The sequence below is a fragment of the Ascaphus truei genome, chromosome 6 (genome assembly GCF_040206685.1).
Source record: "Ascaphus truei isolate aAscTru1 chromosome 6, aAscTru1.hap1, whole genome shotgun sequence".
NCBI lineage: Eukaryota > Metazoa > Chordata > Amphibia > Anura > Ascaphidae > Ascaphus > Ascaphus truei.
The window spans coordinates 45,941,331-45,966,340 of NC_134488.1; the positions used below are offsets into that span (position 1 = coordinate 45,941,331).

General features: G+C 43.0%; 1 protein-coding gene across 3 annotated transcripts in view; it reads left to right on the plus strand.

Annotated features, from left to right (window-relative positions):
- Positions 1-1,950: 1,950 nt before the first annotated feature.
- Positions 1,951-25,010, plus strand: part of LOC142496969 (NXPE family member 4-like) — a 31,233-nt gene continuing 8,173 nt past the window's right edge. The window contains exons 1-6 of one of the 3 annotated variants that reach the window (XR_012802146.1): positions 1,951-2,761; positions 12,554-12,662; positions 13,415-14,151; positions 15,217-15,278; positions 16,332-16,559; positions 19,107-20,698. Coding sequence is in view for 1 of the 3 variants with exons in the window: in XM_075604115.1 (XP_075460230.1) it covers positions 2,484-2,548; positions 12,554-12,662; positions 13,415-14,151; positions 15,217-15,278; positions 16,332-16,559; positions 19,107-19,642 (1,737 nt within the window). In the remaining 2 variants the exon portion in view is untranslated. Of the gene's footprint in view, positions 2,762-12,553; positions 12,663-13,414; positions 14,152-15,216; positions 15,279-16,331; positions 16,560-19,106; positions 20,746-25,010 lie in introns of those variants that run through there. The other 2 variants (XR_012802145.1, XM_075604115.1) reach the window with 2 other exon arrangements.

The following is a 25,010-nucleotide window of genomic DNA, read 5'->3' on the forward strand; positions in this document are numbered from 1 at the left end:
ATCAGCAAATGCACAGTGTACATGCATGGATAATCACAGAAAAGCCCACCTTAGTCTGCTATAGCAATAAATGGATACTTCACCTTATGTCAGGTACTCAGCAAGATCTGAAGAGGAATCAAGGAGCAGAGCTCAAAGCACATCAGAGTGTCCCAAGAGGGGGACAAAACAGGGGATCCTGCCAACTGAACCTGCTCCTACGCGTTTCGGCCTTAGCCTTCAACTGGGAGTGGTACAGTGGGCAGTAAAACATGCACCTTAAAAAGAGATTTAATTAGGCTAGTGATAGTAAGCACCTGTGGTGATTAATGTATAACACATGTAATGGGGAGTAGACTACTTCATTAACATAATCTGTCATAGGGGCATCACGGGCTAAGAACCAATGATAGGGATGGGTTTCCTAAGTTCTTACCCATAAGAGGGCAGTTCTGGCAAAATCGGAGTCTCAAACTGATTGCTGCGCATGCGCGTGACGTCACGAGCGCGTGACTAGACCAAAGATGTCGTCTATTATGAGTCATATAGAGGCTGGTCTAAGGGAAAAGCATAAGTGACTGTGGGCAAGAAAACGTGCATCACGGATGCAGATGCGCATGACCGTGACGTCACACGTCTGCGTCCCCGGCGCCCACGCTTTGTCATCAGGGAGATGGCAAATACTACTGTTATTAGTAGCCTCCAAGCTCCTGACTGCGCATGCTTGCCCTTAGTAGCCTGAAATAGCGCGATCTATGGGCTGAGAAACAAGTCAAAACGTAACTTGCACAAGTGCTGCATATACATCTCACTGATCTGGCAAAAAGAATAAACTTATCTTAAAGCGACATTACCAGCAGTAAGTGAGGGACATGAATAAACTTTGCATGATTCTTGTGTGATCACTATACAGAGCAGTTAAATTTTCTATCATACAGGATGATTATTACAGTTGTAAATGTAATGGTTGTAAATGACAAAACTTCTTGAACCAGAAAAAACTTTTGCATAAACATGTATATTAGATGACTGTTACAATTAGGAACATAATGGTTGTTGGTAATGATATTTTTTGCACAAAAAATTGCATCAACATGCATTATGACAAAAACTGAATAAACAGCTATGAGGTCTCTGTTGCAAAAAATATCTGTGCTGCACAAAGCATCATTACCTCCATCCCAAGGAGTAATATGACTTAGACATAAGCCATGGTTGTCAATATATAAACAGCTTGATATTGCATATTTCAAAGAGATCTGTATATCACCGTCTCCGTACATACTGTAATACACTTGGATCTATCCTGCCACTTCTCATAAGTTTCCTCATAAGGTGTCATAGATCCTACATGTGACAATAAAATTGATAGTATGATAAAGTCCATAGCACAAAAGGTATGAATATAGTCCTTGGATGTATGTGACATTTCACATAACAACACGTTGTTTCCGTCCTAAATATAGTCACAAATCCTGGTCTGTACTCAACCGTACATTCTGTGATAATTTATTGATAGCTTGATGGATTAATTTCCACGTTCTTGATTGTCCTGTATGGCACTGTAAAAGTATTTTTGTCTTTTCATGTTATCGTTATGTTCCTTTTTGTTGCAGAGAATCTCCACTCTGATCTCTCACAAAAACCCCTATCTGTGGAGACAAGATAGGGGTTTTTGTGAGAGAGCAGGAGAGATGAGGAAGAGATTCTCACAGAGAGGGTATAGCAACAGATGTGTAGAGAAGGGCTATAAGAAAGCACTTAATACCCCCAGGTTTTTGTCATAATGCATGTTGATGCAATTTTTTGTGCAAAAAATATCATTACCAACAACCATTATGTTCCTAATTGTAACAGTCATCTAATATGCATGTTTATGCAAAAGTTTTTTCTGGTTCAAGAAGTTTTGTCATTTACAACCATTACATTTACAACTGTAATAATCATCCTGTATGATAGAAAATTTAACTGCTCTGTATAGTGATCACACAAGAATCATGCAAAGTTTATTCATGTCCCTCACTTACTGCTGGTAATGTCGCTTTAAGATAAGTTTATTCTTTTTGCCAGATCAGTGAGATGTATATGCAGCACTTGTGCAAGTTACGTTTTGACTTGTTTCTCAGCCCATAGATCGCGCTATTTCAGGCTACTAAGGGCAAGCATGCGCAGTCAGGAGCTTGGAGGCTACTAATAACAGTAGTATTTGCCATCTCCCTGATGACAAAGCGTGGGCGCCGGGGACGCAGACGTGTGACGTCACGGTCATGCGCATCTGCATCCGTGATGCACGTTTTCTTGCCCACAGTCACTTATGCTTTTCCCTTAAACCAGCCTCTATATGACTCATAATAGACGACATCTTTGGTCTAGTCACGCGCTCGTGACGTCACGCGCATGCGCAGCAATCAGTTTGAGACTCCGATTTTGCCAGAACTGCCCTTTTATGGGTAAGAACTTAGGAAACCCATCCCTATCATTGGTTCTTAGCCCGTGATGCCCCTATGACAGATTATGTTAATGAAGTAGTCTACTCCCCATTACATGTGTTATACATTAATCACCACAGGTGCTTACTATCACTAGCCTAATTAAATCTCTTTTTAAGGTGCATGTTTTACTGCCCACTGTACCACTCCCAGTTGAAGGCTAAGGCCGAAACGCGTAGGAGCAGGTCCAGTTGGCAGGATCCCCTGTTTTGTCCCCCCCTTGGGACACTTTGATGTGCTTTGAGCTCTGCTCCTTGATTCCTCTTCAGATCTTGCTGAGTACCTGACATAAGGTGAAGTATCTATTTATTGCTATAGCAGACTAAGGTGGGCTTTTCTGTGATTATCCATGCATGTACACTGTGCATTTGCTGATTTTACACTGTTATATACTTGTCCCCTGAATTAGGGAGACAGTAGCAATTTGCTACGCACTGTATGAGCCACCTTATGCTACCACTGAGTTGTGTCTGTTGATAGCTTTGTATTATCCACCTTGTCAGGTACTCTGTCAGTACTCATTTGTCTATTTAGACCTTTTGATTTGTCCTTCAGGGTGACTCCCTGATTAGAGTTTAAATCAAGTTTGCACTACTCAGGGGATCCATGCCGTGTTTTAATTTCTTGTGCTTTTAATTTTACTTTATGTTCTGTGACATTTTCTAATAAACATTTGGTTTTGTATTGTGAGGCATACTTGAGTGCTTTTATTGGGGCTCTTTTTCTTTCTGCAATATTATATGCCCTTATAGCACCACCGACAGATGATTACATCTTTATGTTATTGTCGGTTTCACAGTTGCCATTATTTGTCACATGGATGCGGGGTCATTTCTCTTTCTCACAAAATATATATATATATATATATATATATATATATATATATATATATATATATATATATATATATATATAATACAATATTTTCATTGCTGTCCTAGACAATATATTGATATATGAAATTATATGTCAAGCTCCTCTTTGATACTTGGAAGTATCATCTTGATAACCTGATATTGTAATTAAAACATTAAATCTATACTCAACATTGGCTATATCTGCATAAAATTGTCTCATTCTTCTAAACATAATAATACAACATATAATGAGTACTAAGATTAGAATAGCAATTATTAACAGAGGATGAGTGATCCGGCGTATCATACCTTGGGTAAGAGAAGGCATTTTTCCTCCAAACCATCTTTGCCACCAAGACGTATTTTCTTCACTATAGTCCTTTGTGATCATAGTTAATTTCCCATCTACAATCGCTAACGGCATAAGTGAAGTATGAGATTTGAATAATTCTGTGATTATCTGTTGTAATTTTGTATGATTTCTTACTGTAGTTCATTATAAAATTATTCTCCATATCCCAATACCACTGAATATATATACCTCTGGTAGTATGTCAATGTGAAATTGACAGTAATGGGTATCATTGGTTTTACTGAATACATAACACCATAGTCATTATACATTTTAACTTTAATAACAGATCTCTTAGAACAGTAGTTTCCTTGAGACAAATGCATGGTAACCGAACAATTTGCACTATGTATGGTGACATTGCCCATAAAATGATTCCAGCATACCTTTCCATCATTAAATATCCAACTTAACTGATTAGGAATAGGATCTACATGTAATAAACAAGTATTCTGGCCTGGCCAGCACCAGTAAATTACCTGTTTAATTGCTACTCCTTCTGGACAAACAAAAGTCTTATGTTCCATGCAATGTTGAACATAATTTAAATAGTGGATGTGTCTCAGCGACTATATATATATATATATATAGGCATACCCCGCATTAACGTACGCAATGGGACCGGAGCATGTATGTAAAGTGAAAATGTATTTAAAGTGAAGCACTACCTTTTTCCACTTATTGATGCATGTACTGTACTGCAATCGTCATATACGTGCATAACTGATGTAAATAACTGATGTAAATAACGCATGTGTAACAGGCTCTATAGTCTCCCCGCTTGCGCACAGCTTCGGTACAGGTAGGGAGCCAGTATTGCTGTTCAGGACGTGCTGACAGGCGCATGCGCGAGCTGCCGTTTGCCTATTGTATGTATGTATGTATGTCTTTATTTGTATAGCGCCATAAAATGTACATAGCGCTTCACAGTAGTAATACATGTCATATAAATAACAAATATAAAAATAACAAATATAAATAACAGATCATGGGAATAAGTGCTTCAGACATACTGTAAAAGTAACATTAAGGAAGGAGTCCCTGCTCCGAGGAGCTTACAATCTAATTGGTAGGTAGGGAGAACGTACAGAGACAGTAGGAGGGAATACTAGTAAGTGCGTCTGCAGGGGGCCAAGCTTTGTGTCATGTGTCCATGATTATCCAGTGCTACTCATATGCTTCTTTAAGCAGATGTGTCTTAAGGTGGGTCTTAAAGGTGGCTAGCGAGGGGGCTAGTCGGGTATTGAGGGGAAGGGCATTCCAGAGGTGTGGGGCAGAAAGTGAGAAAGGTTTAAGGCGGGAGAGAGCTTTAGATACAAAGGGGGTAGAAAGAAGACATCCTTGAGAAGAACGCAAGAGTCGTGATGGTGCATAGCGAGAAATTAGGGCTGAGATGTAATGAGGGGCAGAAGAATGTAAAGCTTTAAAAGTGAGCAGTAGAATTGAGTGTGAGATACGTGATTTAATCGGAAGCCAGGAGAGGGATTTCAGCAGGGGAGACGCTGAGACAGATTTAGGAAAGAGTAGAGTGATTCTGGCAGCAGTGTTTAGGATAGATTGTAGGGGAGACAGGTGAGAGGTAGGAAGGCCGGACAGCAGGAGGTTGCAGTAATCGAGACGTGAGAGAATGAGGACCTGAGTCAGAGTTTTAGCAGTTGAGTAACAGAGGAAAGGGCGTATCTTTGTGATATTGCGGAGGAAAAAGCGACAAGTTTTAGAAACGTTTTGAATATGAGAGGAGAATGAGAGAGAGGAATCAAGTGTGACCCCTAGGCAGCGTGCTTGGGCTACTGGGTGAATGATCGTATTTCCAATAGCAATGTGGAAGGATGTAGTAGGGACAGGTTTGGGAGGTTTGGAAGGTAGTATAAGGAGCTCTGTTTTTGCGAGATGTACTTACTCGCGAGTGTACTTAAAGTGAGTGTCCTTAAACCGGGGTATGCCTGTATATATATATATATATATATATATTATATTTGCATATATATATATATATATATATATATATATATATATATATATATATATATATATATATATATATATAAATATATATATTTAACAACCTCAATGAGTCAGGAAAAAGTCAGAAACACTGCAAGATACATTACACCAAGAGTGGCCAAGTCCAGTCCTCAAGGGCCACCAACATGTCAGGTTTTAAGGATAGCCCTGCTTCAGCACATGTGGCTCAATCAGTGGCTCAGTCAATGAGAGAGGGAGGTTGAAGGGGAAGGGGGTGAGTGAGAGAAGGAAGGGAAGGAAATGAGGGGGAAGAGGGAGTGAGTGAGGGGGAGAAAGAGAAGAGGGAGTGAGAGAAGTGCGTGTGAGTGAGTCAGAAAAGGAAGGGGGGGAGTGAGAAGGGAGGGAGTGAGGGGGAGAGAGTCGGTAGGGGTTTGAGAAGAAGAGTGTAAAACAGGGAGAATGAGAGGGGGAATAGATGTTGGTGAGAGAGTGAGGAGGTGTGTAATAGAAAAAGGGGGGCCTTGCAAGGCCACCAACAGGGGGTGCCCCAGTGGAAACTCTAGTCCTGGGCCCGGGAAAGCTGTCGGCAGCCCTGCCCTACCCACCATCTTTCCCTATTCTCTCTCCCTCCTCTTCTCTTCTCATCCTTCCTCACTCTTTGGCCCTTATTCTGTAAACCCTGATGGTGCCGATCCGCCACTATAACACGGATGGCCTCACTGAAGTCACAGTTTACAGAATAAGGGTCCCTGTCTCTTTCATCTCAAACTCTCTCTCCGCCTATCTTAAACCTCCTCTCCTCCTGTTCTCCCTCTTCCTGTATGTACAGCTTTATACATAGCGCCAACAAATGTATGCAGCGCGTTACAAAATGACAATAAAAGGTACGTAACTGACAAACAATGGGGATAAGGGCCCCCAGGTAAATGAGAGCACAGAGCAAGAAATATTTGCAGGGACAGTATAGGGCTCTCAGCCAGATTTGCCATTTGGCCCATTAGGGCCAGGCCTAGAGCGGCAGAATTTGGGGGCGGGGCAGATTGTACCTGCTGCTACCTGATGTCACATTCCTCAGGCTCTGCCTCCCCAAGCCTGGATTGGAGGAGACATCTGGATGGGTGGGGCCGGCAAGCACCTGCACAGCGGGGAACAATGTTGCAATTTTCTCTGAACACACTGTGCAGCTGCCTGTGTGAGGAGGGGGGAGCAGGGAGCAACAGGGGACAGTGCGGGCATCCACTAAGGTGAGTGAGTGTCTGTGTGTCTGTACCTTTTAATCTGGGTGCAGGAGAACCTCATGTTGTGTGTGTGTTCTGCACGGGGGTTGCTATGTTTTGTGTGTGTACTGCACAGGGGGGTGCCATGTTGTGTGTGTGCTGCATAGTGCGGTTGCCATGTTGTGTGTGTGTGCGTGTGCGTGTGTGTGTGTTCTGCACAGGGGTTGCCATGTTGTGTGTGTGTGTACTGCTCAGGGGGGTTACTATGTTGTACGTGTGTGTTGCACAGGGGGTTGCCATGTTGTGTGTGTGTGTTCTGCTCAAGGGGGTTACTATGTTGTATGTGTGTGCTGCACGGGGGGTTGCTATGTTGTGTGTGTATGTGTATGTGCTGCACAGGGTGGGTGCCATGTGTGTGTGCGTGTACTGCACAGGGGTGTTGCTATGTTGTGTGTGAGTGTGTCTGCTGCAAAGGGGTGGAGCCATGTTGTGTATGTGTGCTACACAGGGGGGTTGCTATGATGTGTTTGTGTATATGTGCTGCACGGGGGGGGTGCCATGTTGTGTGTGTGTGTGTGTGTGTGTGTGTGTGTACTGCACAGGGGTGTTGCTATGTTGTGTGTGTGTGTGTGTGTGTGTGTGTGTGTGTGTGTGTGTGTGTGTGTGTGTGTGTGTGTGTGTGTGTGTGTGTGTGTGTGTGTGTGTGTGTGTGTGTGTGTGTGTGTGTGTGTGTGTCTGTGCTGCAAAGGGGTGGAGCCATGTTGTGTATGTGTGCTACACAGGGTGGGGGTCATGTTGTGTGTGTGCTTCACAGGGGTGCCATGATGTGTGTGTGCTGCACACGGGGATTGCTATGTTGTGTGTGTATGTGGGGGGGCAGTCATAATGTATGTGGGGGCAGTCAGAGTGTATGTGGGGGGCAGTCATAGTGTAAGTGGGGGGCCAGTCAGAGTGCTACAGTACATATTGTAGCCCACAATCAAGGATGTGATGCTGTTGAAAAAAAAACTGAATTTATTCTAAATGGAATAAAAAGTCATTTTAACGTACAAATATTTTTTATTTAATGATCAGTTTTATCTTCAGATGTGTGGCATCGCCATGGGTTCCAGGTTCGCGCCAAGTTATGCATTCATCTTTTTAGACGTACGGGAGATTAATTCATCTAACATAATAACCCTTTTGGCACGTTCTTGGTCCTATGACGGTGCTACATAGATATTATTTTTATATGATGAGATTTTAAATACATTTGTACTATATAGCAACAGTAATACCCATAATCTACAGTTCACCTCTAATTGTAGCAATACCAACATTTCTTTTTTTAGATTTATGTGTTTATATTTATAATAATACTATTCAAACGAAAACACATTTTAAATCTGTGGATTGCAACAATTATATATTGAATACAAGTTGTCACCATAAACAATGATTAAAAAATATTCCTTTCGGACAACTGAGGAGGGTTAGACATAACTGTTCGGATGTAGTAGAGTACAATAAATAGGCAGAAATCCTTGAAAAAAGATTTATTGAAAAAAGATATTATGAGTCAATAATAAGAGAGGCAAAAAACAAAGTTGATAGAATAGATAGAGACAATCTCTTAACAAATGGAAGGAAAACGATAAAAAGAGAATTGTATTCCTTTTAAAATGGGTTTTAACCGAAAATCTCAAAGAATATAGCAGATAGTTAGAAAACACTGGCATGTTCTTAAGCAGGATCCGGTTTGGGCTGATTTTCTTCCGGATATGCCTTGCACCAAGTGTTTTAAAAAAAAGTAACAACTGCAAATAAAGAAAAAGAGACATGGTTAATAAATAAACCTAAAGGCTTTTTTTAATGTATAACATGTAAGTCCTGCAAATTTGAACATAAGAAAACTGATACTTTTGTATCAAATACAACTGGGGAAAATGTCCAAAATAAATACATTTATAAATTGCAGGAACACATATGTTATATATGTTCTAATATGCTCATGTGGGCTACAATACGTGGGGAGAACCGCACGCCCGCTGCGAGTAAGGATATTAGAACATATTAGAAATATTAATATAGGTGCAGAAAATCACAGTGTGCCATTACATTTTAAAAAGGATCATAATTCCAATCCCAAAGACTTGATCTACTTAGGTGTAACCCATCGACCCTGGGGCAATCGCAGATCGGCCCCCCTACTCTGTACTAGGGTCTGGCTACATGACTGTATGGGGTGCATATCTGCTGGCAACAGGAGGGCCTGAGTCTCCCGCAATGGTATGGGGGATAGCAGGAACAGGTTTCTGGGGTGGATGCCTTCGTATTCATCTAGTGGTGCACCGCCTCCATCTCTAGTAAGCCCCAGGAATGCGGGGTGGAATCCTTATAGAGAGTTCCCACACAGGGAGGAGAGATTCCAGTCTCACACGGTTGTCTTTCTTTAAAAGCAGCAGGTCTTTATTCACAGCAGCAGCAATAGCAGCAACAATAGCAGCAGTAACAGCAGACAGGTACAGGGTGTCCACTCCACTCTGATCGCTCTCCTTCAGGATGGTCTCTTCCCCTGCCACCACCCTGGGTCAAGGGCACCCAGGGTGGAGCTAACTCTTCCCTCACCCCCTAAGCAGGGTGAGAGGCATCGGTCCACCTCACTAACTATAATTCTAGCAGCTCTACTCAGAGGCTGCTCCTCGCCTCCAACTGTAACCTAACTACTTAGTCACACTGGACTAGCCAGTGGACAGACTCACTAACACACTCAGTCACAGAGTCCTCTGCAACTGAACACACTAAATAGGAAGTGCACTGCTCTTTATGATATCAGCAGACACCGCCCCTGTGTCTCTTGCCTTGACACAGGCTCAGGTGACCTACCTCCACCATTCAGGGCAGTGCTTGAAGTGGGGGAAACCCATGATAACTCCTGGCAGCCTGCCCTTACCAGGGCTTATACCAGGAGGATAGAACTATAGCCCTATTTCTTACCAGGGCTACATAGGAATTGAACAAGTACAACATCATTGGAAAGGAGATGATAGAATCACAAAGGAAGTCCTTTTGGATCCATAAACTTAGAACTCTCCATCTGAAAGGCTTAAATATAGATTTTGATATTAACACCTTTCTTGTATGATCATTTTTGTTGGGATATATTATATATGGATGCTTTTGCCTTCATTTAGTAAGTTTCAATATGTTTCCCTTATATTTTCTCAAAACTTTATTATATTGTAGGCTATGAGACTATATTATTTATACTGCTCTGAGTATTATTCATTATCTTACTAATTGTAGTTATTTTTATTGTAGATGATGCTAATATTGCTCCTACAGTATCTTCTGAAAGAAAACTTTATTATATTGAAGGTTGAGGCATGTGTGTGTGTGTGTGTGTGTGTGTGTGTGTGTGTGTGTGTGTGTGTGTGTGTGTGTGTGTGTGTGTGTGTGTGTGTGTGTGTGTGTGTGTGTGTGTGTGTGTGTGTGTGTGTGTGTGTGTGTGTGTGTGTGTGTGTGTGTGTGTGTGTGTGTGTGTGTGTAAAAAGCACTCACTTAAATGTAATATATATTTTTAATTACATTTTATATAGTTGGTGTTAATATTGCAATATCTTCTTTTGTAGAATGTTTCATCAATCGTCTATTTTTTGGCTGAATAGTGCAATTTAATATTTATTTGTTGGTTATTTATTTACTGCTATTTATGTGTAGTTTTTTAACACTTTATTTCTGTATGTTTATAATATGTATTTTTGGTACTAGCTTAGATTTTAGGCTATTACATTCTGTTATTTAGTTTATTAAAGAAAGTTCTTTGTTTTAAGTGTCTTGCCGTTTTCAATGCCTGTTTACGTTGTGAATGGCATCCGTAACGCATGTGCAGATTGCTTAGGGTAATACACACATTGTGTTAAGTTCCCCAAGTGTACGCAATAGAAGTATCAGTATATTATACCTCCATGATGCCGAACTGTAATTCTCCCGGCCGAATACATCTTGACACGCATGACACTAAGACGTGATGACATCACTGACCCCCTGCGTGACGTTCAGTAGCCCGATGATGTCATTCCAAGATTCGGAAAGGCGCGAAAATACAAGTACAAATAAGGAGAGGAAGATGGAGGATCACTTATATATGCCCCTTGCTGAAGTTCTAATGAAGGAAACGCGTAGGGCGGCTCTTCAAACTACTAGGAGGTGTGCTGAGCATTGGTGTTCCGTGAGGAATTGCCCACCCAGGAATAGCTCCTCGTATCTGGTGAACTGCTTTGGACGGCCGCCACAAAGTTTCCCTTGAGAGAAAAGGGGTTTTTGAACTTCCCCTCGCTGTCTGACCCAGGCCCTTCTATGAGTGCTATTCATGTTTTTTTTATATAATTTCGTATTATAAAACAATCTGCACTATATTCTATCCTCTCTTTCATATCCTGAACATCTCCTTATCGTTTTCCTGAGCATCTGCGACTTGAGTTGGTGACTCTTTAATAACCGCAAGGCTTTCAGCACTCACAATAAATGTGAGTAGGATTACTTCTGTGTTCTAATTGGAATTGTCCTCCTTTTTGTACTCTATTTGCACCATTGTGATTTTTCTTGTTTTACATACAGTATATATCCCTCCCTGGATGAGTGTGCACCTGTTCTTTTGCCCTCACCATCTGGTCTGTAACTGTTCCATATGCCTATAACATATATTATCTCCAACTATCCATGCAATGTCTTGTATATAATGTATAACCCTGCTCACTTAATGTAACTATGTATTTGTAACCATGAATCTGTCATCATTACTCTGTGCCCAGGTCATACGTGAAAACGAGAGGTAACTCTCAACGTATTACTTCCTGGTTAAACATTTATAAATAAATGAATAACATCAGTTCAACTTAGTGTAAAACTTATGTTTATATTGTTAGCGCAGAAATGTCTGTATGTTCCAGTATCAGTTATATGCACAAGCACACACATATAATAATAATAATAACATGTTCTTGTATAGCGCTGCTAGTTTTACGTAGCGCTTTACAGAGACATTTTGCAGGCACAGGTCCCTGCCCCGTGGAGCTTACAATCTATGTTTTGGTGCCTAAGGCACAGGGAGATAAAGTGACTTGCCCAGGGTCACAAGGAGCCAACACCAGGAATTGAACCAGGTTCCCCTGCTTCACACTCAGTGCCAGTCAGTGTCTTTACTCACTGAGCCACTCCTTCTCTCTGTATATACACACGCATCCACGCACATACATACATACATACATACATACATACATACATACATACATACATACATACATACATACATACATACATACATACATACATACATACATACATACATACACACCCACCCACGCGCGCACACACATAAATACACACATATAGATAATGCACATTTTATGAAGTTTTATATTACTTGTTAGCACTGAAATTCTGGCGCATAAAAAAATAAAATACAATCTTAGTACACTTCTCCCAACAATACATATGTGGAGGTCTTACACTAGCAAAATAATTAAGATGAATGCCTAGGCATTTATGTATCAAGGCAGAGTTGGGACAATTCTGGGGCAGAGTACAGTAAATGCACCATATGTATCAAAGAAAAGTTCAAGTTGTATTTTTCCTTTGATACATATTATGCAGTATTTTTTCTTTTAGATAATGCCCAGATAACAGCAATAACACAACACATTTATCTTTCAGAGCCTGTAACATGCTGGCGTCCTTCCTAAAGAGTCGCAAGACCTTTCTGGCTTTTATAGTCATAGCAATCCTAGTGATAAGTTTCACTGTCCACGGAATATTTGTAAAGGTAGGACTTTCCATTTTATTATTCATGTATTTCTATTAATACAGTATGTGGCAGAAAGTGCATCATTGGGTGATAGGACTCTGGAGATTATGATGTGTGATGGCAAGAAGCTGGTCAAATGATAACATATATAACCCCTACAGAATATAATAAAGAGTAGCGATGACCAATAAAAAGGAACAAAAACAGTGGATGTATTAAAAATTGGGTATATAGATAGATAAAAATAATGATTAAAAGGAACCAATTAAAAAGTGTATTAAAAAAGGGGGGAAGGGGATAAAAATGATTTTAAAATAATGTGTGTGTGTGTGTGTGTGTGTGTGTGTGTGTGTGTGTGTGTGTGTGTGTGTGTGTGTGTGTGTGTGTGTGTGTGTGTGTGTGTGTGTGTGTGTGTGTGTGTGTGTGTGTGTGTGTATAGATGTAATAATTGATGAAAAAATGGAACCAGGGAGCCACTAACCTCCAAACACTTTTTAAATCAAGGAAATTTCTTTCATTATGCTGTATGGATGGATTCACTGTATGACCCTTATTTATGAGAATATTATCATTGAAGTATTTAACTATATACTAATTACTATATATTTTGTCAAATTGGATGTAGCATTGGGCTTTCTGTCTTTTGTTGATTATAACAATGTGCCTGGTTATACTGCAACTATTTCTTTTTGAGTGTTTGGGTTATTTGCAGAGCAAACACATTTCTGTATTTTATGTGCTCCATCATTACATCTTCTTTTATTTTTTAGGTTCCCTACCTTGCATTGTTTCCAAATGACTCCCCTGAAAAGCATGGGCCAACCCCTGTTACCATCACAGAGCCAAACCCTGTTACCCCCCACACCAAACAAACAGAAGAGGAGCAGCTGGAAAAGGAAATCCTTAACAGAATGGCTCACATGATCCCTACTGTCAAGTTCACCCACATTGATAACACGACCAGTGCTGGGAAGAGTAAAGCCACCATAATAAACCCTAAAGACAAGTATTGTGTTGGAGACAATTTAACTGTCCGAGTTGACATGTTCGATTACTTGGGAAAGAGGAAGACCTATGGAGGAGACTTCTTAAGAGTGAGAATCTCTACCCCAGATCTTGAAGCAGGAGCTACTGGGAGGATTGAGGATTTTAATAATGGTACCTATCACGTCCACTTCACTTTATTTTGGGAAGGAAGAGTCTATTTCTCCCTGTTACTCTACCACCCAAGTGAAGGAGTTTCCGCATTATGGAGAGCGAGGAACCAGGGCTATGGTCTCATACAGTTTACAGGAACCTTTGTGAATGCAAATCACCAGGTTAAGAGTGAATGTGGTTTCCAGTTGAACACATCGAAGGAGATATGTGAATACCGAGATGACAGAGACAGAGAATCTTTTTACTGCATTAAACCTGAGAATCTGCATTGTGGGTCTTTAACGTACCTGCAATCATTCAACAGAGATCTCTCTTTCCTTAGCAAGTTAGAGAAAAAGCTCTTCAGCAGGTAATTCACGTGCAATCAGTTTATCGGTCTGCCGTGCAAAATCCCATAGGCAGCAATGCATGGCTGGATTCTCTGGCAGTAACAGGGTTAATGCATGTTCCCTGCACATGATGCACATATCCTTCATTAAACAACACTGAATAACTGTGTCATTTAGTGTCCCCCACCTTCCAGGCATTGTGACAACACCAAGGATTTTCCTCCCAGGACACATTACACCCACATGGAAGTGAATGGCACAGAGGTTAATGTCATCTCAGATCAGCTACATTTATTTGATATAAAAAAAGAGAAAAACACCAGGGATTAGGGACCGGGGCCATTTTCGCTAAGCAGTGCTAAGCCATATGACACTTTACTGCTCATTCACTTGAATGAGTCATAAGGTGCAGTATAACTTAGCATCACTTAGTAAATATGGGCCACAGGCATTGATACATCCCATCCAATTATAACATTGCTCTCATTAACTCCTCTCCCTGGTTTCTCTTATAGCCACTGCCCATTACTCATTGATTTGAGTGGTAGTAACACAATACATAGTGAGTGAGAGTAACACAAGATATAGTGAGTGGAAGTAACACTCCCACTCACTATGTCTTGTGTTACTCCCACTCACTATCTGTTGTGTTACTCCCACTCACTATGTGTTGTAACACATCACACAGTGAGTGAGAGTAACACAATACATAGTGAGTGTGAGTAACACAATACATAGCGAGTGTGAGTAACACAACACATAGTGAGTGGGAGTAACACAACACATAGTGAGTGAGAGAAACACAACACATAGTGAGTAGCTTCATACTAAGAGCTGCAACATGACATTAACATTCCCAGAGCCAAAAACAGCAAAACACTCATTTGGGTGATTCTCTGTCCCCGAAAATAAGAATTATTGATACAACCCCAATAATGGGGAACCTAATATATGTTGCCCTCAACACGGGGGGAAGTTATTTGCCCAACAGCACAAACAGCTGCCATTAGGTCTCAGACCTGTTTTATTCTCTGCAAACCCAGCACAGGAAGAACAGTTTCACTAAAACTTCTCTTCTTTCCCAGAGATAATGTCGCAGTGGAAATTCAGAGAGATTTTAAATATATCGACGTGTCCAACTGCCCCAGTAAGCATTAATTCCACTGTCATTTCTATTTATTTATACATGTACTTAGGAAATAATATAACATTGTTTTTGTGAATGTTTAACAAAGTACTTTTATTAATCGATAGATAGAAATATGAGATATTATCCCTCTGTTTTTGCTGCTGGCTGGGAAACATTGATGTATATTGCCGCAGTTCCCAATAAATATATAACCTGGGTTCTTAACAAGCTTGTTACATTTTCATAAGTTTGATGTGTATATTATATATACACATTGTCAAGAGCGCGATACATGGGGGAAATATATCAAGGCAAAGTGGTGCAATTCTGGAGCGGAAATAATTACACCAGAATATCAAAGAAATAGAATCCTATTAATCTAAATGGCACTTTTTCCTTTGATACAGAATATCATTATTATTATTATTATTATTGTAAAGCGGTACAAAGGGGGTACAGACATGTAATCATTACATAAACAGAATGACATACAAATACGGATAAACATGTGCAAACATTTACACAAGGTAATGAGAGACAGGTGCAGTCAGAGATAACGTTCCTGCGTCTAGGGGAGCCCGCAGAATCCTGATCCCCTCCCTCCCATCTGCAGCCAGCCGTGGCTTGTACTGTTCCCGGAGACCCCGCGGCTTGTCCTGTTCCCGGAGACGCTGCGGCTTGTCCTGTTCCCGGAGACCCCGTGGCTTGTCCTGTTCCCGGAGATGCTGCAGCTTGTACTGTTCTCAGACACGCATGTACTGTTCCCGGCGCGGTTTGCTTTGCTTTTCGTAACTCCGAGGACAGTAAATTGGGCTACATCTGTACATAGGGTACACATTTTTTCGCCCAAAATTGCACCACTTTTGCCTCATGAGCTATTCATAAAACTCTCCCAACTGCAAAACGGAGGCAGAAATAAGGCAAAACAAATCCCACAGTTTCACTTTTGGACCTTTTTCTTTGATCAGTCGGTGCCATTTTTGCTCCTGTTTTGCCCCCATTCTGTAGCTGGGAGTGCTTGACCCATCACCTCCCTAAACTCCGTAGGCCTCAGTGTTCTTTTCTGTTTAGTTTCTCCAGTGGTTAATGTCTCTCGTCAAACACCATGCAAGATCGGCATGGAGTCCCCTTATCCCAGTGGCTTTCTCTTACACAACACCTGGAGACCCGTGTTTTGCAGAATCTCCGCCTTTCATTCCCCGGAACAGATCCAAACCTGCCTGAGCGACAAAATGGTCTATATGATGGGGGATTCCACGTTACGCCAATGGTTCCTACACTTGGTTCAGACTTCGAAAAGTAAGGGATCACTTTGTATATCTGTCACACAGTAAATATAATTTCTCACCTCTGATCTGTTATCATGGTTAAAGTTCCCCTTACTCAAAACCAATAACAACATTGGGCTCTATATATAAAGAGGTGCGTGTGCGCTGACACAGTTGTGTCCAAAAATAATCACATTTTGTTCTGTCTGAAATGCAATTTTTTTTAGTGTATTTCTATTGTTGTTGAATTTGTCGCCCACTGCGCTAAAAAAACATATACACCCACTTTAAGGTGTCGGAGAAAACCAGCGCAGAAATTTAACAAGAATAGTAACACAAGCCGCGCACACCTTAATACAAGGACTGGCGCCAATATGCAAATGTAACCCCACCCTAGCTCCTCCCACTCACTCCACCGATAACCGTGTCGTAGGCAGAGGCAGATATTCCTGAAAAATGGCACCAGCAAGATTAATACACAGGCGCCGTCTATCGCACGGATATATTTGCGCGTGTTGCAACAAAATAACGGCTTTATGTCGGAATTTGTTATTTGATACATAGGACCGGGTACATCAAGCAGCGGTATGGAAAAATGGAGATGTTATGCCAAAAATGTGTATATTTTTTAGTCAACATCTCCATCACTGCTTGATGTATCCAGTCCATGGAGCCCATATATTTATTTACCAACTTACTTTAGATATTTTTCCTGATCACCTAAACTGTGAAATATTCATTTAAAATATTTGTGGTAATCTTCGTGAACATACTAAAAAAGTTCTTTATCTTTCTCAAACATTTTTTTCTAAGGGGATAAAAAGTTCAGTTACTTATACAGACATTGCAATACTGTAAATGTAATTATTCCTCTGGGTAACTCAGGTATAACCTCCTTTTGCTACTGAAACATTTGTTTTATGTTTAGGAGCTTTTCAAATACAGGGGTAGATCCTCAGAGGGCCGCTAAATGTTTTATCGTGACATTACTCCCACTTAAGGAATCAATAGTCGAAATGCATATCCACAAAGGTGATTAGCGTTACTATGCCCCCGCGCTAACCAGAGGAATATCGGATTGCTAACTTTTAATGAATTAGTATTGCCAATAAACTCTGTAGATTTGTAGAATCCAATCCGCGGATTCAGCAATCAGTTGGCGGATTCAATCTGGATTGCTGAATCTGCAAATTGGATTCTATGAAATCGTCAACGGATTGAATCCAATGGCGGTTTTTGATGAATCTGTGCGGATTTAAACTCGAATACATCCTTTGGGTGGATTTGCCCGTCTCTAAAGCTAACATCACATATCCACAAACCTCCGTTCATGTAAGTATATGGAAATACCGTTACGATAATTAGGTCACACTAAAATCTGCCGGGACTCGCATCCAGACTGTGATTATCGGTCTGTTATTTCTGGGAATAGTCTACAAGCAAAGTGGGCAGATCTAAAGTGCTACCCAAATGATTGTACTGAGTATAGGCTTAACCCTTTCTTTACAAGTGTAACCCTTTGTAAGGAAACCCGTGATTGATGGACAAGCTCTTGATCCAATTACTGAAAATCTAAGGGAGGTTTGTTATGATTGGTTATCCAGAGGGGGGAGGGGCTAATTGAGCTTTTAAGAGCCCACGGCGGAGCATGTAGGGCCAGAGTTATCAAGAGCAGCGGGATGGTGTCACTGTCTCGAAAGAGGTTGGAGGCCAAGACCAGCACATGAGCAGAACTACTGAAGTTCGGATCGGCCACAGATAGGATCAGTCAACGTCCACCCCACATGTGAGCTGCTTATTTTCCTGGAGTCATGAGTAACCCCCGGAGGGTGGATTACTTCTTTGCGAAGTAACAGGTCTGCAACGTTTAACTTACCAGAGCTAGGAACTCCAACACTGTCCCGGCACTAATAAAGGATCCCTTAATAACACAGGGTCATTGGGACTTAAGGAAAGACACTGGGAGACTAACTCACAGCGATTCACCTGATGTTGTGTAATTGTGTGACCTGTATTACATTACAAGTGTGTGATTCTCATGATAGAGGATCCCCGATGGGCTTTGGTTGGAGCACAGAAGCCCCTGTTATTCAAATATAGGTGTTGTGTCATACTGTCTGATCTCTGAGAAGCTCCCGGCTAGCGACCTAGCATATGGTATACATAGGGGAATTGGACTGGGAGTCCACATATATACAATCTGTCTGGGGAAATAAAGAGGAACTACATATACATAGATAGATAGATATATATAGATAGATAGAGACATTGGATCGTATACATGTCTCAAACATAGCAAGAGATGCATCTTGTAATGTGTCATGAAGTTCTATACTACGGTTTTTAGTAATTGAAGTGACTGTAGAATCTGTTTCTCTGACCTAAAATGGTGTATAATCTTGACTTGTTGAGTTACAGTAGTGTTTAGAAAATTCTCATTTTTAATAGTTTCAGGAAACCACAATTAACTACCTCAACTATGTATGTAATGAGTAGTTTGTAAGGAAAGTAATGTATATTTAATAATCCATCCTTAATTCGCAAGCTCACCCCCCAAGCCTTGTGTCTTTTCTGTTAGGCCTGAAGAACGTGGATTTGCACATAACTGGACTGGAAACCATGCGTGTAGCAATAGACACCGACAGGAACATCAAATTACAATGGAAAAAGCACAGTCACCCGATTGTCGCAAGTCGCTTCTACTCAGTCAAAGATGACGCGTACGTTGGTGAGGAGATAGACAGACTGGCAGGAGGTCCTCATACTGTCATTGCCATTTCTCTGGGGCAGCACTTCAGACCCTTCCCCCTCTCTCTCTTTATCAGGAGGGTTATTAATGTGCGTGGGGCGGTGAAACGCCTCTTCTTGCGCAGCCCGGAAACCAAGGTTATCATTAAAGCGGAGAACACCCGGGAGAGTAGCATTGATGCAGAGAGATTTAGCGACTTCCATGGCTACATCCAGTATCTGATTGTAAAGGACCTCTTCCAGGATCTCAGAGTCGCTGTGGTCGACGCCTGGGACATAACCATTGCTTGTAATTCATACAATGTCCACCCCACAGAAAATGTCATCATGAACCAAGTCCACATGTTCCTAACTTATATTTGTTAGTGTTAATTCATGCTAAGTGGTCATTCACTAAAGAGATTAATTGCCAATTAAATCAGAAAAATTGCAGGTCATGCTACTTATTAATGAACCAACATGAGATCATTTACCCTGTACCATTCTCTCTCTATCACCATCTGCCCCCCAGCCCCCCGGAGTTCCCCACTGCCTGAATATAACTTCAGAGGCCCCCTCCCCAATTATCTGCTCACACTGCTGGGCCCCGTCAGACGCCCCCTCCCTCATGTTAGTTCCTGAGAGTCCTAACTGAGGTGTACATTCTTTTTAACTCCTTCACCACACACACTGCAATTAACCCCTTCTCTACACATTCTGCCATTAACCCATGCACATGTGGTGTGGCAGTGAGCTGTTTACTGTTTCAGACAGTAGGTGAGTGGATGAGAGAATTGAGTAGGGGGGCGGGGTAAGGGAGGTGAGTGGGAGTGGTGGAGCAAGATGAGTGGGGGGAATGGAGGTGAGTTAGGGTTGAGGGAGATGAGTAGGTGGGGGAAGGGAGATGAGTGGCAGTGCCAGAGGGAGAGATGTGAGTGGGGGGCAGGAGGAAAGGGTGGAGAGGGAGAAACTGCTGCTTATTCAGCTCCTGCCCAGAACCGCAGAGGTTGCAGGAGGGAGGAAACATCCGGAGCTGTAGTGTGGAGCCCTGCCCCTGCCCTGCTGCTTCCTCTTATAGTAGCAGACAGGGGAAAGAATGTGCCGCCTCACTGGCTGTCCCTGGTTATGTTAATTTCCACGTTTATAATTGGTTCACGTTCAGCCAATAGTCTAAGTAGGAGAGGTATTTAAACATTAGCCTCTAGCAATCAAACACTCCTGAAGAAACCTTGGATGAGGAGAAACGCGTTGAGTGATACTAAGAGGGAAGCTCTTCACAGCACCACCTGTCCATCTTGAGCCACCGCGAGAGTTCCCGTGAACCCGGAAGTGCGGGAGACGAGAGACGTGCCCGCTCCAGTATACCGAGTAGAGAGATTGTGCCGGGACCTCCATCGGCGGCCTAGATCATAGATCAAACTGCACATTTTACATTGAAACCATGTGAGTGGATTTTGCAATATTTTAATGCAGAGTAAAGTTTGCGTTACAGTTTATACTATGTCTGTTCTTCTTTTGAATTATTGCAAGCGGTGAAGGTACCTCCTTAAACTGCACATCACTGCTGCTGCATGGGAAAAAAACCTGCAATTTAAAGATACCTTTACATACACATTGTCACAGATCAATCTGTGAGTATAACATTCACTGGATGAATGAAGTTTGGATTTCACATTTGAAGTTATAGACGTATTGCACTATTTGTATATGTTTTTCTAATTTACATGACATTGCGCTCCCTGGTTATTCTGGACGTCCCTGGTTGAGTGACAGGCTGCTCAGCTTATCATAGAGGGGGAGGGAAAAGCAGCTTCGCCCAGCTTATTATAGAGGGGGAGGGTCTCTCAGCTAGTACCTACTAAGTGAGCCACTAGCAGTAGTATAATTTCTAAGAAAAAAATTCGAACAGCAAGTTGCATTGTTAATTTAATTACTACTTTACAATGTCTGCATTTCTACTGTTTTAGAATTTGGCGCGTGCTCTGCTTGTATTCTGCACTAAATAAAAAGGATTTATGCTACTTTAAAGGTGACAAAGAAAACCACTGCAGAAAACAGACAAGAAAAGCAACACGGGCCGCACACTTTAATACACAGGCCGGCGCCAATATGCAAATGTAACTTCACCCAACTCCACCTACTCGCTCCACAAATCCCTCATCGCAGGCAGGCGCAGACATACCCGACACAAATCTAAGATTCATTATTAAGTAGGCGCTGCCTGGCGCCAGAATATCTTAGCACAAGTTACAATACATTAATGACTTTGCGCCTGAATCAGCCCTTTGATACTTTGTGCCTATTTTCTCTACGAAACCTAACATATGCTTCTGATCCGTCGGGCGGGCCCCCCAGAGTTGCCGGGCCTGGGACACTTGTCCTGGCTCCCCCTCCCCCCCCCTGTCACCTGCCCTACATAAGCACACTGCAGAGAGGAGCTGGCCTGGGACAGGAGGAGCTGCTATGGGAACTCTACAGCGCCACCTAATCATTTGCAATGAACTGCACACAGTTGCTGCTTCTCTCCTCCCTGCAACCGGACCAAGTTAAAATCCCAATAGTGTATCTATATCTGTATAATTGAAAACGTTGTGTGTTTGCTGTTCTTATGGGCAATCTGATTGGTCCGTCTTCCCATCAAATCCTGTATTATACATGTAACACACTCCCCCTCCCCCCCCCCCTCCTAATCCTAATCGCAGATAGGAACCATGTGGGGAAATCTACATGTATTACCAGGTGTGGTGCTTTACCTGTTAGGCTCACAGGAGGCCTGATCCTCCGCCTGTTGAGAGCCTGGGGTGTATCCTGGAACAATAATCACATTTACAGTGCCTCCACCTGTGCAGGATTCCAGTGTGTAGAATGACCCCTGACACAGGACCCACATAGAGTAACCACATACACCAGTTATGGTCTAACAGTTTACTATATGCAGATAAGTATAACACATTACAATATAACATCAACAGCGTGAAGGTCACTCTGTAACACTGGCCTCACTGGGCCGTAACCCCACCACCATCTACCCAAGTGTCTCAAGTGTCCTACAACCCCACCCAAGTGTGGAACAGCGCTGCCCACTAAGATGAGGTGTATAGTTGGTGCACTTGGTGACTTGACTGTACCTGCCGGGTGTGTCCACACCCGGGCTCGCAGATGATCTGTACTTGGGATCACTTTCCTGAAGGACGATCCCACTTCGCGTCCGCCTCTGTGATGGATGTCTCCCGCACGGAGTGTTCCACCACTGAACAGTCTCTGTCTCTGGTACTTCAGAGGATGATCCACCTTCAAACACAGTGGCCAGGACCCTCACAGTAATGCTGCTCTACAGGACCCTGTCCCTATCCTAGGAGGTGTCCCTGTAGCAGCCACAAGCTGAGGGTGAGTAGGGCCTATTTGGAGCCTAAGGGGAGGCTTCTGGCCTAGTGCAGAGGCTACTTGCCTCCCTGCACATATACACCCTCCCATCTCTGAGTCCCAGCTCCTACTTACTTCCTCTTCCCTGCGCGCAAAATGTATCCTCCTGCAGCATGAGAATCTGGCTCTTCCATTGACTCCCTGGTGTCACCTGGGCTCCAGCCCCTGGGTCTGCTGGGAGTTGTAGTTCCCCATAGAGCCTTCTATCATTGCGGCCGCGTACGCGATCTGCACTGCGCATGCTTGAACTTCTAATGGCCGCCGCTGCTCTTCTCTGCGCATGCGCAACCTTAGGAGGTCCCTGCGCTAAGTGTAATGGGCGCCAGACTCCAGATACTTACTGCGCATGCACGCACCTCGTGCCAACCGCAACATGGCTGCCGGACACCTTCTGCGCATGCGCGACACTCCACGCATGTGCGGACACGAACAACATGGCGGCGCCCTGCAACTGAGGCCGCCGGGAGCCCCGGGCGACACGATCGCTCCCGCAGCTCCCCGACACACCACGGGAGTCCCCGCATCCCTGCAGAGGTAAGGGGGCCCAGGGGGAACCCTGCTGCATACGCAACATTCTATTTCTCTCTTTCAAGACTATACACTCTTCAGCCCGTCCTAACATCTCAGCCATAATTTCCCACTATACACCTCCTCGCCTTTATCTGCTATTCCGAATGTTTACATTTTAGTCTAAAGCGCTTATTCCCATTATGCCTCATATTACTGTATTTCATCACATATTTTGTTACTGCTGTGAAGCGCTGTGTACATGGATGGTGCTATACAAGTCTACATACGTAGCCCCCCTTCAGGGAAAACTAGCTTATTGAGTAATGTACTGCTGCGACACACTTTATCCTAACGTTCGCCCGTTATGTGCCCATTATAAACGGGGCTTTTTCCGGCTGGCGCCAAAACAGAGCCGCGAGCGAGCCGCATCTTCCCCTTCCCGCGCGTTTAATAAAAATGCTCCCATTCCCCTCCCATTCCCCGAACCCCTGGCTGCTCCCCCTGGCTGCGCGCAGCTTTGCGCAGCGTCCCCCTTACCCCTGCTGCCTCTGCAGCCTTCGGGGATGCCGGGAAACCCTGGACCATGTGACCGGCGCCAGAGTGACGCGCCGCACGCGCCGGGGGAAACCCCAAACGAGCCACCGGCTTCCCGTCGGCTTCCCCACACCGCGGCAACGGCCGAGTTAGAATAAACTCTGCCGCCTCTGTAGGATGACTCTGCAGATTGTTAGCACCGCAACGTGTATCCAGGGTGATAGTGACATCAATAAACTTGACTACCAGCTCAAACCCAAAGCTGCTCTGGAGTTAATAAAGTGTAGAGGGATATAACAATATAGACAAAAAACCCTTGCATGTAAGATAGAGAGCTTACAGAAGGTCCCTACAAATTGCATTTAAAGTACATATGGTAAATATAGTCGGGTGATTCAGTAATAACGGAATAATAATATTCCTAGACTGAGGAGTATCAATATATACCTCATATGTACCACTAACAACCAATTTGTCATAGGGAAAAGGCTATATTTCCCACTTTCTACGTTGAAAAAATAATAAAGTTTTATTATAAAGACATCAACGCAAGTGATTATTTATTTACACTGCTGGTTACAAATCCCCATTAGTGAGGCCGCTAGCTCCTACCCCCCAGTAAGGTGAGTATTATGTCTAAATAGATTCTGGTAGTAACACTAAGGGGTTCATGCAGTAAGCAGCGGAAAGGCATTTCTCGGCACTTTCCCGCCTAAAAAGCCTATCCGTATTCAGTAACGGGCGAGAAAGTGCCGAGATGCAACTAAACCGCCAGTTTTTCTGGCGGGTTGTTTTTTTCCGCCGGTGGCGGGGCGAGAATGCACTTTCCGCCTAAAAATTCAAATTTTCCCGCCACACTGTATTCTAGTAGTGGCGAGTAGTTAAGCGGAGCTATTCGCCTCTCTAGAATACAGTTTTGCTGGCGGATCTGCCACGCCAAAAAAGATGGCAAGTTGCTGCTCAGAGGCAGCGGATAAGTGGCGGATCGGCACTTAGAAAAAATTCAGGCCTTTTTCCTGGCTGGGATTGATGCCGAGGGTCTCCGGAGCTGATACCATTAATACCAGCACCGGAGCCCCCCGGCATGCATCCGAGGCAGGAAAAATGCATTTAAAGCCCACTTCATTACCTTAGTGGTTAACCGCTAAGGCAATGAAGGGGTTAAACAGCCGTGCTAGCTTTATTGTGGGCAGTGGGGGTGGGTGAAGGGGGTATTTGGCCCTTGTTGTTTGTTTAGGGCTTGCGGGGGGGTTGCGGGTGCGCTTAACCCCTTCACGACCGTAGCAGT